Source organism: Pagrus pagrus (genome assembly GCF_965226575.1).
Source record: "Pagrus pagrus genome assembly, chromosome: 2".
NCBI lineage: Eukaryota > Metazoa > Chordata > Actinopteri > Spariformes > Sparidae > Pagrus > Pagrus pagrus.
The window spans coordinates 2,168,078-2,181,739 of record NC_140186.1 but is presented as its reverse complement, the minus strand read 5'-3'; the positions used below and the strand labels follow the sequence as shown (position 1 = coordinate 2,181,739).

The following is a 13,662-nucleotide window of genomic DNA, read 5'->3' as shown; positions in this document are numbered from 1 at the left end:
TTCTGCTGCAACCACGATACTTTATTTTGTACTGAGTGCTGTGGGCCTGACAGCAGCCGTCACTGGACCTGAGAAGAAAATGTGCTGAAAAATTACTTAAAATACATAAAAATAGTACTTGAGTAAAAGTCTTAAAGTATCTGATATTAAATGTTCTTAAGTATAAAAAGTCCAAGTAGTGTGTATGTGATAAATATATTTACATGTATTTATATTCTGTATTATTGAATGATTACTGATGAGGGTTTTTTGTTTTTCTTGACCTGATTGTGATAAAATAAAAATACATTTAAATGCAGCGTGTGTTGTGAAAAAGTAACTAGTAACTATAATGAGGCTGTTAAATAAATGTAGTGAGTAAAAAGTAAAATATTTGCTATTAGAAGAAGCAAAAAATAGAAAAACCTCATGACGTGCCTCAAATTGTATTTAATTAATTTCATGAGTAAATTTACTTTCATTCGTTAGCAAAACTCATTTAATCTCATTTGTTAGCAAACATTTATTATTTTTTTCAGCAGTATTTATTCTTTTAATAAGTGATGGTGAGAGGAGTGTCTGTTCCCCAGTGCTCCCAGTATGAGTGACATCTGTGGAGAAGGTAAAGGTGATGAAAGGGTCAATCAGTTGGACATGAGCCACATTTATGCTAACTGTTTTTAGCTAACTTATCGTTTTATTGACAAAACTTTGCCATTTTAATTTGTCTCCTTTCCTCACAGCTTCACTAAAAACACACGCGCTCCAACGTGTGTGTCAGTAACACTTACAAACATTATATAAACCCACCGGCTCCACCGTGACTCCTGAATGTTGCTGTTTTTAGCGCTAAGTTAGCGCTCGGGGAACATTAGCAGCAGTAATGGACGCTTCTTTCTCCTTCAACTTTCTGACACGAGCGTTCCAATCGCGTCACGTGGTGCGTGCTCCGTTCGAAAGGGGCGGGCCTTTCTGCCACTGGAGCTCGCGGGTTCGCCCGGATTGGCCGTCCGCGTCGCCTCCCGCGGCCGCAGAGCGCCTGCGATTGGCTGGCGGGACGCAGACCCGCGTGCTTGCTTGACTCATAGAGGCGCGGGCCTCGGAGACGAGCATCAATCTCCATCCGTCAACACCGGCAGGAGAGAGCACGAGCGCGCAGGAAGCGTCTGAAACACGGCGGGTTTATTTTTAAATGTTTCTGCGTTTAAAAATGTTGATTTAATATTTTATTGATCCTGAGAAGCTGCGCGAGGAGCTGCGTCACGGTTTGACCTCCATGTGGATATTTGTCCAAACTGTGGATCTGTGACGTTTAACAGGAACTTAACACAAGAAGAAGAAGAAGAAGAAGAAGAAGGAGAAGAAGAAGAAGGAGAAGAAGAAGAAGGTGAGACTGATTTTATTTTATTTTATTTAAAGTGTGTATTTATGCTGATCAGCTGCTCATGTCTCATAACTTTACTGTAATAAAGTTAAATGACAGCCAGGTTTTAATTCTGAGTTTGAAGGCCTGAGAGCTTTATTTTGAAATATATTAAAGGAGCATTATGTAGTTTTATAGAAGAAATTCATGAGGTTATAATAAATCAAACTCAGAAATATTTATTATTTCTATGAGTGAATAAACACGCTGCTCTCAGAGGTCCCAGAACAGTGTGTGAAGCTAGAGAGGTGGCAGGGTCCGCCACATATAAACACAGTAAAACAGTGTGAACAAACTAGTTTTGATTAACTGTATTTTAGAAGCTTTAAAAACGAGACTGTGAACTTTTTTTAAAAACGAAATAATCTTTAAAAAAGTGTTAAAGGAGCAGTCTGTAGATTTGGAAAAAAATCTGGGCTATTTTTTATTTCTGTCTAAACAAACTAAATAAACAAACTCTTTATTTTCATGACTGAATAAACTAAATAAACAAACTAACCTTAAAGCACAACACAGTTTATACTGTTCTACTCTGTTTATATGTGGCGGACCCTGCCACCTTTCTAGCTCCACAGTGTTCTGGGACCTGATTCTCCTCTGAGAGCAGCTTCTTTATTCTCTTATATAAAATAAACTTTCTATTATTACCTCATTAATATTATAAATGATATAAACTGAGTGAATTTCTTCACAGTGGCTCTTTAATGGATTTCAGAATAAAAGCCTTCAGGCCTCTCAAACCGTTTGTTTGTGTCCTTACAACAATAAAAGCAGATAGATAAATGAGGCGGATATAAATGTTGGTGTTTGGTGGTGAGCCGGTCTGAATCCTCCTCCAGGTGTGTTTCCTCACCTGATAACAGCCGCTCCGCTAATTGTCGCCTGTAGATCTAATCTAAATTGTAATGCGCTTCATTTGCACACAGTTTTTTTTTTTTAACGCATTTACATGATGCGTGATTCGGCTCCTCTTCCTGCGGTTATGGAAATAAGCGCAGCTTTTATGCGGAGCGTTAACGCCTCAGTTGAGCTTCACCGGGAGGCCCGCGGCTCCTTTCACCCCGCACAGAGCTGCTGTTAGTCCCGCATGTGAGCATTTACCTGCTAAAAGGACCCAGCGGGTCCCGGCGGGTCTTATCTAAATACATTGTCTTACACTAACTGTCGGTGATTAAAGGTTATTAATGAGGCAGAGGATCATTAACTCTGAGAGAAAAGCTCCTTTATTATATGATTTTACTCTGTTACATATTTTATCATCACTGTTTCCTTTTGAGCATTAATTCAGATTCATCATGTGACATTTAATCATCGTGTGAAAACTGGATTCAATTATTTAGTTCATGCATTTTTAATTTAAACTTCTTCTTCCCGCAGCAGAAACATCTGCAGGTGACAACATGTAGGATGTTACATTAAAGTGAGCGAACTGTCAGGATATACGAAATAAATTACATATAATTAACTGTCGCTGCGACAAATAAACGATCCTGCTGGGAAAATAAAATATGTGAAGAATAAATAAATAAATTGAGTTAAAGTTGATTTAATTGCGTCATGACTTCATGATAAAGTGTGAATAATAAATAACTAACTGAGGAGACGCTGTGAACAGCGGCCTGTTATCTGAGCGTGTCTCCGCAGGTCCGTTTAATTGTGAGTTATTGAATTAATGAAGACGTGATGAAGATGTGAGTGATAACAGAAACATCCTGATGATCTGAAGCTGCTGCTCGACTGTAATTAAGTCTTTACCCTCCTGAGCCTGACGGTCACTGACTCATCCGTTTTATTTATTATTCCTCAAACTCATCAAGACACTGAACGTTTCCATACAAACCAAACTGCTCTGCTCTGCTCCTCCATCGAGGCCGTGTGTCCTCATTCAGGAAGTTAAACTGAATTTATTATGAAAACCTGAAAATGTGAATATGATGACTGACGCTTTCTGAATGTTTCCACGTTTTATTGTTGAATTTAAACGTTTAGGCGACGTTACAGATTTTTGCAGAAGCTCGTAACTGAAGGTTTTAAGGAAGTTATTGGAAACGTGTCTTTAAATCTGATTCTAGGAGAGTTTCTATAAATTAAAGTTGATGTTGATGTGGATTTTATAGGCCTGTGTTTGTACCAGCACGTTGTTTTATTGCGTTCATCATTAAATGCTGCATTTTTACGCGCAAACTCACCGTGCGTCTTTCTCCTGCAGGAGCCGATCAGAGCACCTGAACACCGGGGACCAGAGCACCTGAACACCGGGAGATCCGCAGCTTTCAGCCCGTCCAGACTCCGGTCTCCCCTCCGTGCTTCTAGCATGATGTCTTATCTCAAACAGGCCCCGTACGGGATGAACGGACTGGGCCTGAGCGGAGCCGCCATGGACCTGCTGCACCCGTCTGTCGGATACCCCGGTACGGACACACAACACATCTTTTACTCTGGTGTCGGTGCTGCGGAGAGTTGAGCGAGATATTTCTTCTCTTCTCCGATAATCCGAGGAGTTTTTACTGATTTAAAAAAAAAGCTCACATCGAAAAGTGATTTAAAACTTTTTATCAGCTGGAGAAAAATAAAAAAGTCGCCAGCTTCGTGTCAGGAAAGTTTGTTCTCACATTAAACTTTAAATCCTGCGCGCTTGGCGCCTCCGTGAAAGTTTGTTTTGCTTTATTTTTGTGAACATCTCCTCATCAGCAGTGATCACCTGTCCATCACCTTTGTGCTGGTGATTAAACGCTGTTGTGTCGGAAGATGTTTTATAAACTGTAAAAACGTGACACACGTGAGAATTTACGCACATTAAAAAGTGGAATTATCGGAAAAAGTGCTTTTACGCGCGACGCATGACCGGATATACTTCTACAATTCAGTGTGTAGTCTTCGGAGAGGTGTTTGATCATTATTTAACAGTGTTGGTGAGAGTAATTAAAGATTGATTTTTTTCTTCTTCTTCCTCCAGCTAACCCGCGGAAGCAGCGCCGGGAGCGGACCACCTTCACCCGGACGCAGCTGGACATTCTGGAGTCGCTGTTCGCCAAGACGCGCTACCCGGACATCTTCATGAGGGAGGAGGTGGCGCTGAAGATCAACCTGCCGGAGTCCAGAGTGCAGGTGAGAGGCAGTAACTGAACAAGGTTACACTTTGTCTATTTAGGATAAAAAATAAGGAAATGAGGAAATGTTAAAAAATAATTAAAATGTGGGAGAATTAAAGACGTTTCCTCAAAGTTCAGGTTTATCAGATTACTGTGCAGCTGCAGTGAGAATATTCAGGTAGTGAGTTGCAGAAAGTTTGACATAAATTTGAGAAACAATGAAGCAGAAAAGTGTAATAAACACATAAACGTGGACGTCACACCAGAACTAAATATCTAAAATGAAACTTAAAGTGAATGAGTGACCTAAATATCAGTCTGTGTCTGTAGTTCACCTCAGGCCTCTGCAGGTTAGCTGCAGTGTCAAAAGAAGCTGAGCTGTTACTGATCAAGTACAGACAAGTCTTGAATCAAAGGGGAGTCTCTGGCCCGGCTCTGGCCCGGCTCTGGCCCGGCTCCGGCCCGGCTCCGGAGTGCTGAACGACCAGCTTTTGCTGCGGTGAGCCGTCTTTAGAAAAGCCTGCGAGAGGTTTTCCGTCCCGGCTTCAGAGGCCTTCTGCCGGCTTAACGCTGCAGTTATGGCTGCTGCCTCTCTGCTTTCTGCTGACGGGCCGGTTCCAGCAGCACAGCACCGACCGGCTCCCTCTGACAGGCCCGGTTATCAGGAGGAGGAGGAGGGGATGTGTCTGAACAAGATGTTTTATTAAACGTTGATATTGAAGAGCTGCTGCTCCTCGTTACTCCAACATTACCATGGTAACCGTTTGTGTCAGAGGAAAATATCTTTAGTTATTATAAATGTTGCGTTCACTGCTCAGCATGTGTTTACATTATTTACACACAAATACAACATCAGTCCTGATCTCACCTCCATGACTGTGTCTGGTGTTTCACTGCCAAACAACATGTCTATAAAACATGAAGAAGACATCAGACGTGTGACGTTTGATCCAGGACGGGAGAACAAATCATTACTGTGACATCAAAGTTTAGATGTTGGAGCATTTTAAAGGCTCAATTATAGTAAAATTATTTATTAGTTATTTTTCTGAAACTTCGTTCTTAACAACACTGTAAAATATTTAACGGTCAGCAGAGTTTGACATTGTTTTATAATTTCCTTTTATGGTCGGTCACCGTTACGCTGAATACATTTCTGTATTTGTTTTATTTGACAGTAAACATCTGGCAGCAGGGTGTCATCATATTTACATTTTTCTACAGTTTGCTGACTGTAATTTTAATTTCAACATATAAATACTGAACATTTAATGAAGCAGCAAAAACAGTAAAAACACTCAGTGGAAAATAAAATATAAATTCAGTTCTGCACATTTATTTTAAAACAGGCAGCAGCGAACTAACAAACAATAATAATTAATGTCTTGATACAAACAAACAAATGTCATGTTTGCATCAGAAAACATGGCAGTTATCAACTAACTAATGTGAAAACACTAAATAAAGTTTTTAATAAATTTGGGAACGTTGCAACTTAGAGAGAATCCAAGAGGTTAATGTGTGAAATAACTTTACTTTGAAAAGTTGACATGTTTCTCTTCCTGCTCACATGAACAGTAGTTTCTCTGCAACAGCCGGACCACCGACTGTTAGAGTGGATATAACATACGTAGCTCAGGAGAACAACAATATGATTTGATTTTGTCGTCCAGTCTGAGCGTTAATGATGAGATCATGTGTCACAATAACTATTTCGCTCAGCTGGTCTGAACAGAGATTAGAAACTAAAAACTGTCAATTAAATCTTAAAAGCAGATAATTAATATATTTATTTAAAATGTGGACGAGGTAGAAGAATCTCTCACACCAAAGTTATTTTATTTGGATCGATGAAAGTTTAGACCTTCGTTATGTCACCATCACTTCATTAAGACAAAGTTAAATAACTGGATTTAAAGGGTCAGTTCACCAAAATAACACAAACAAAAAAACATTTTATTCTCCTGACGTTTGATTTTATTTGTCAAGATTTTTTTGCTATAAGTTTCTATTTCTGCTCGTTGCAGCGACCTCTTTGAGAGTAAAACCAGCTGTGGACAGTGTTTATTATGTCACCTGTGGATCATTCAGGGCCACAGAGACGTTAAACTAAAGTAACACGACAGTTAATCTCAGCTCACATCTGAAACCAGGAGGAATCAAACCAAAACTAACTGCATGGATAAAAGATAAAAACACACAGATTCACAGATTGTGCACGTTTCTTCTTCTGTGGTGGCTGTAGTGGTTCAGCAGAGTCTCTGGATGAACTGCAGTCAGCAGCAAAGGTCAAAGGTCAGAGCCACAGTGGCATCATGTGAGAGGAAGTGTTCAGAAGCTGCCAGCTGCGTCAGGGTTTTGCTGTTTTTTCTGATTTCTGCTGGTGACCTTTGACCTCTCCTCCTTCCTCAGGTCTGGTTTAAGAACCGACGGGCCAAGTGTCGGCAGCAGCAGCAGAGCAGCAACAGCGCCAAGGTGAAACCAATGAAGAAGAAGTCGTCGCCGGCGAGAGAGAGCACCGGTTCAGAGAGCAGCGGTCAGTTCACCCCGCCGGCGGTGTCCAGCTCCTCCTCCTCCACTTCCTCCGCCTCCTCATCCTCCTCTTCCTCCTCCTCCGTCTCCTCCGGCCTCGGCGGTCCCGGTCTGATCAGCACCTCTACCTCCGTCACCGCCCCGGTGTCGTCTATCTGGAGCCCGGCGCCCATCTCTCCGGCCCCGGCGCCGGCCACGCTGCCCGACCCGGCCGCCCCCACCAGCGCCTCCTGCATGCAGCGCTCCGTGTCGTCCTCCGCCACCGGGGGAACGCCGTCCTACCCGGTGTCTTACAGCCAAACGGCCGCCGCGTACAGCCAGGGTTACCCGGCGTCGGCATCGGGCTCTTACTTCGGCGGCGTGGAGTGCGGCTCGTACCTGGCGCCCATGCACTCCCACCACCACCCGCACCACCCGCACCAGCTCAGCCCCATGACCGGCAGCTCCATGTCAGGACACCCGCACCACCACATCAGCCAGACGTCAGGGCACCACCACCATCACCACCACCACCCGTCGCACCACCACCAGGCGTACAGCGCGCCCGGCCTCACCTTCAACTCCACAGATTGTCTGGATTACAAAGAGCAGACGGCGGCTTCGGCCTGGAAACTCAACTTCAACGCCTCCGACTGTTTGGACTACAAAGACCAGGCGTCGTGGCGCTTCCAAGTGCTGTGACTTCCTGTGTTTGTCTTCTTCTCTGCTTACAAAGAAGTATTCTTTTTGTTGTTGGTGGTTTATTTTTCGAAGATCCTTTAAACTAATAGTAGAGACATTTTAAAAAAGAAAGTTTATCTGTGAACAATCTGCACACGACACCTGAAGCCTGAGCGGCAGGTTCGGCTCTGTCGGTACCAGCGGATCGACTCGTCCAGGATTATTTTTCTACTCCAGAACTCGAGAGAAACTGACCCAGTTACAGCTTTTAAAAGGCCTTTTCGTAGTCAAGTTTCGGTGGAAGCTGCGAGATCGTTCAGTCTGGGATCGTCTCAGCGACCGGCCGACGAACTCCGACCTGATCTGGATTATTCTACAAAGAAAAACACAACTTTGAAAGAAAATAACATGAAAAAAAAATGAGTGGGCTTTTTTCTAAAAAAAGGTTTTTTTCAGAAACATGATGCTGCTATGATTTCAGGTTGCTGATGTTCATTTCTATCTTGATTTCCAACTTGAATCTTGTTCAGAAGCTCGTCCTGCAGCCTGTGCGTGTTGTATTTTGGAGATTGAATTGCAGCACTTGTTTATAAGGTGAAAGATTTTGCTTTTTGTTTGTTTTGTTTTTGTTTTTGTTTGTTTTTTTGCAGAGGAAAGAAAATAAAAATGTGAATTAGACACGATGTCAGTATTCCATTGAAAGAAATTTGAAAGATGTACATTCGTGTCTTTATAATAAAGTCTTGTTAAAACACGAGCAGTCCGAAGCAAAGTTTATTTCTACCTGAGTACGCTGAATGAATCACACTGAACTGGTTTAACTGGTTTGACATCATCATTACTGAATGTGAACAGTTGCTCTGCGGGGCTCGGTCTACCGCCTGGCTGCGAATCAAAGCAGCAGAGACGTGATTAATTACACTTTGATTGAGAATATATGAGTTTATTTGTTATTAGTTCCTGTGTGTTTGCCTTCACACTGGAAGCTGCCCAGTATCAACACAGTCTGTCTGAGCCGCTGCAGCAGCTGAACGATTAAATGTTCACTGAAAGAAAAAGATTCATTTTAATGTCATCGACACGATCAGTGGGTTTATTTGACATGTTAGCATCAGCAAAGTGTCTGAACAGTGATGACGTCTGAACGAACACACAGTCCAAAATGGAGGAAGCTAGCGTAGCTTTTATTAAATCTCATCTGTTGGAGGGAAAACTGAGGCTAAGCTAACAAGCTTGCTCTGAGAGTTGGCTTAGTGAGAGTTAGCAGCCATGCTAGCTCGGCGCAAAATGCAACGTTGGAATGAACCCACAAGGACGGAGAAAACAGAAAGAAGCTCGGACAGATAACGTGACTGTTAAATGCTAACATGCTACCACCCTTAGCTGACCAGCTAGCCCTACGAGTTAGCCTAAATAGTTAGCTTTAATCTGGTTGTCACAGATGTCTGAAGGAACACACAGTCAAAAATGGAGTAGCTAGCGTAGCTTGTTAGCTGCGTTTCACATTTTACAAACTCTCTTCTGTTGGAGGAAATACTGCAGCTAAGCTAACAAGCTTACTCGCTCAGAGTAAGCTAAGTGAAAGTTAGCAGCCTTGCTAGCTTAGACCCCATTTTCTCTAAGTCTTTATTGAACAAAATGATGTACAAAATACTGCACTGGACAGATGATGTGACTGTTTAATGCTAACATGCTACCACCCTTAGCTCACCAGCTAGCCCTATGAGTTAGCCTTAGACTATGTATAATCTTTCACAAAATACAAAAAATATTTAAAGTAAAAATGAAAATTACCTTTTAAAATCCACTCAAGTAAAAAAAGTACCTGGTAAATAAATTACTCAGTTACGTTTCATTATAACATTTTAATTGCAATTATGATCTAACATAACATCAGAGTCAGCGTCATGGTAACTGATCTACAGAGCGCACGAGAAATTCAGTAACATCAGCATCAACATCAGCCAGCGTACATCATGAGCAACTGACCGCGCTGTGCTTGCAGAGCGCAGATCTTTAATCTGGAGGCAGAACGAGAAGTCCATCATGAGACTGATTTAGTTTTATGTCTCTCGCTCTGAGTTTTGCTGTCGTCAACAGAAAGGTGGAGCTGCTCTCGATCCTCACATTTACAGCAGACTCGCAGTAACGAAGGTATAAATGACAAATGTAGACGACTGGTTCAGAAATATACCTGAGCAGAGAGAGGAAGCACAGCTCAACATGAAAATCACTTGTTCCTGTAAATAAAAGATGTACGTTGACAAAGCGTGTTGAGTACAAACAAGAAAAAAACAGCACAAACAACGTCGGTAAGTCAGTTAAGTCGGTAAGTTATTTTTCGGCAATTATTTCTTGACTTTTATTACATACTCATTCGTAAAAATGCTAAAGTCTCGGACCTCGCTGACCTCGACGACGCTGACCCGTTCAAACGTCTAAAACAAACTAAAGTGTTCTCGTCACCTTTTCCCTTCCTGCACTCACATGTTCACATCAGCCTGCAAACACTGAAGAGCTCCAGATCCATGTTCTCAGTTTATTTGGTCGTGTGTGATCACACCTTGAGCATATGAAAGACAGATCACTGCTGAGGAAACACGCTGCAGCTCCCTGAAGGTGACGGCAGGATGTTTTCGGCGGCGCGCGGAGGAACAATCAAACCTTCCTCCCCGCTGAGCTCGGACTCACGGCCGGTTGCAGCAGGTTAGCAAACATGTACGCTGGCGTCCCCGCTGTTTGTTTGGCCGTGTCGACAGTAATGTACAACTCATTTGATCCAAGGGAAAAAGGGACGAATCACGATTTTAATTAACAGCCGTCCCGCTTCCTCGAGACGTCCCTCCAGCAGCTGGACAAACAGTTTTCAGTAAACATGGCGTCCAGGACGTGTGTTTGCTCGCTCTGCGTCCTGCTGGGCTTCACCAGCGTGCACCGCTGCCTCGTGCAAACACGAGCCGGGATTTACCACATTAGGGCCAACTAATCTTCAGGCCATGTTCAGGCAATCTCTGCTGCTTATTTGAGGGAAAGGACGGCCCTCTCTGAACAGAACAGCTGTTCTGGATGTCTTATTATCCGCCTGCCTCCATCTCCCCGGGGACGCCAACTTTTATTCCTCGTCTTTGTGGAGACAAAGTGACTTGGCTTTTTTTTTGGCTTCTCGCTGTTCCAGAAGACACAAGAAACACTTTGTCTTCTCGAGGGATCGCCTCACTTTCCTGACGAGGACGTCTAAGTGTCCTCTCGAGGAAGAAGCGGCGGCGGTGGCGGTGGCGCCAGCCCCTCGTGTCCTCAGAATAAATGATCCACAGAGGATGTGAACAAAGCAGCAGCTTCCTGGACCACATGTGGACCCGCCGATTGGGCTGAACCATGACGGGAGTCTGGAAGTTTGTGTCGACCTCGTCTGTTGGGGTTATGGTTTCCTGTTTTATTTTGAAGTCCTCTCCTCATGTGTCATGTTTGGCTTTTTCACTTCCTCCTTTTGTGGTTTTTCCCGCCTTTTTTCCCTCCTCACCTGCGTTTCATTTGTTAATTAGTCCTGATTATTTAAGCCTGGGTTTGTCCTCCTACTCCTTGTCTCCGGTGTTCCTCGTGTTCCCGATGATTCTTCGGTTTGTACCTTTTAATTCTCAGATCTTCTCTCCCTGCTCCTTCTGTCTTCGTGTTTAGACTTCAGTCTTGAGGAGCTCACCTGTTGGTCTACCTGCCTCCTCGTGTCCTGTAGCTCCTTCAGCTGTTTCAGAGGATCCAGACTCCACGTCAGTCTCCTCACATGTCCTCATCTACACCGCCATGAAGATCATCAAAAAATGATAACGGACGAGGTGAGTCGTTACACACTATACTGCTGCAACCTGGTGACGTTTAAGTTTTAATACAAACATGAGGTACGTCAAAGGTTGCGACGTGTAGCACACGTGGTTCATCACCTCGAGATTATTATGGCTTCACATCAGGAGGTGGAGGAGAAGGTGGTGGCGTTATTACAGCCAACAATGCTGCCGCGCTGAGTCAAACTGAGCAGAACCGGGCCGGCAGTTGTTCTCATTTCCTCCTTTGCTGCTGTAATAATCACTGCAGCCACTAGAGGTCGCCACCTAACAAGACACGCACATCTTTATTCATGTTTGATTTCTAGTTGTATGTTGTGACAGTGCTGTGGTAACGTTTGGTTCGGTTTAGGCACAAAAAACAACTTGATTAAGTTGAGAAAAGATCGCATAAAAACTTAAACATAACTGGAAATGCAAATCCCTGCTGAGCCGAGTCAAACTGAGTAGAGCCAGGCCGGCAGATGTGGTGGAAAAACAGCACTGGTTATACTTCCAGACGTTTTTGTGGCGACCCAAACGGACCATTTTAACCCAAACTTTTTGTGCCTGAACCTAACCCGAGCACAACGACAGCGTTGTGACAAGAAGGAAACGTACTTCTCTCACATTTCTTCTGGTGATCGGGCTGATTTTTCACGTCTTTAGCCAACATGGAGGACGACAACCAGCGACCACATGAACCAAAATAACAGCAGCAGCGGTTTCTTTGTTTTATCTACTAATGACTTATAATACAGTTTTAAGTTTTAACACAACATTAATAAATAAATAAATAAATAGATAAAGGTTTTATTCATTTCGTTCCGTTGTGGCGTCCAGGTGTTCTTGACGTGGACGTATCCTCGTCTGTCCTCCGCTGTGAGTCGAGAAACAACCAGGCTGTGAAAGTGGATAAGAAGCCAAATGATGATTTATGATTTTGAACACTTCCAGCATCTTTCTGTGTGTTTGTGTGTGTGTAGAGTTTCATATGGAAATCCCTTTTAGCACGGCGGGTAAATAGATTACGATACAGTGAGGGATTAGGGGCTGCCTCGCCGCTGGCCCACTAATCCCAAGCACAGACTGTCAACAGCCCTGACATGTCCGGGACTCCTTCTGCACAAAATGGCTCCTCGGCTGTTTAAGAAGCCAATCTAGAGGCGCACACCACCACCTCCTCCTCCACCTCCTCCTCCTCCTCCAACATGAATATTCCTATCAGGGCTGTCAGCGACGGGAAAGACAATGACGTTCGTCTTCAAAGGAGGAGATTAGATGCTGCACGAGACAAAACGAGACTCTTTGAAGTGATTTCGCTTCACATTCCTCAAACTTTTTTTTTCCCTCCGTACGGGAAGAAAAGAAAAGTTTGTGTGTTTTCCTGAAACTTCTGTCAGAGTTCGGCACTTTTCAGTCCGAGGGCACGAATCATGTTTTTAATGATTTCCAGCCCCTCGTAGGTCCGTCTGCTCGCTCGGTGCTCGTCGGCTGCTTGTTTCTTTAGATTATTTTAATCGGGTTAGAAAATCCTCTGAAGCTGCTTCAGCACATCACAGGACAATGACACCGAAAACAGACGGATTCAACTGCTTTAGGATCAGTTTCATCTCTTCAATGTGGAAAAGTGATGATTTGTTTTGTTTATTGTCGTATTCGAATGAGTGTTAGTGTCTGATCTGATCTGATACGGTAACATGCTGTAAAACATACGTGATGTACACGAAACAACACTTTACAGGTACCTGTCCTTTAAAGTTAACGTTACCATCACTCGTAATGACAACAATGACAATAAGCATGAAGTAAATGTGAATGTTTTTAAAGAGTTTGTAAGTTTTACCTGATAACTTTAATCTTAAGCCTTGAAAACGAACCCTAACGTCTGCGCTCTGATTGGACAGAAAACACCTGGAGACGATCCCAACGGTCCGTCTCGACGTTTCACAGCAGTGGTGGAAATTCAGACATTTTTAGTCTTGTTTGTTTCTTTTGATTCATTCAAACTGGCACCGAGAAAAGACCTGAACTGCTTTAACGCATCATTATTGAGTAAATGTACAGAGGAATGACATCATCAGAGTTTTATGAATATTTAGAGACTACAAGAATAAATAAACTCACACGTTGTCGTGTTGTTGATATTTGCTACTCTGAA

At 43.1% G+C, this 13,662-nt stretch overlaps 1 protein-coding gene across 2 annotated transcripts in view; it reads left to right on the top strand.

Annotated features, from left to right (window-relative positions):
- Nucleotides 1-8,443, top strand: part of LOC311265922 (homeobox protein OTX1 B-like) — a 55,758-nt gene extending 47,315 nt beyond the window's left edge. For both annotated transcript variants that reach the window (XM_084368044.1, XM_084368045.1), the window contains 4 exons: nucleotides 1,299-1,366; nucleotides 3,612-3,813; nucleotides 4,359-4,510; nucleotides 6,907-8,443. In XM_084368044.1, coding sequence (XP_084224170.1) covers nucleotides 3,717-3,813; nucleotides 4,359-4,510; nucleotides 6,907-7,707 — 1,050 coding nt within the window. In that variant the 5' untranslated portion in view covers nucleotides 1,299-1,366; nucleotides 3,612-3,716 and the 3' untranslated portion in view covers nucleotides 7,708-8,443. The remainder of the gene's footprint in view (nucleotides 1-1,298; nucleotides 1,367-3,611; nucleotides 3,814-4,358; nucleotides 4,511-6,906) is intronic.
- Nucleotides 8,444-13,662: the final 5,219 nt, after the last annotated feature.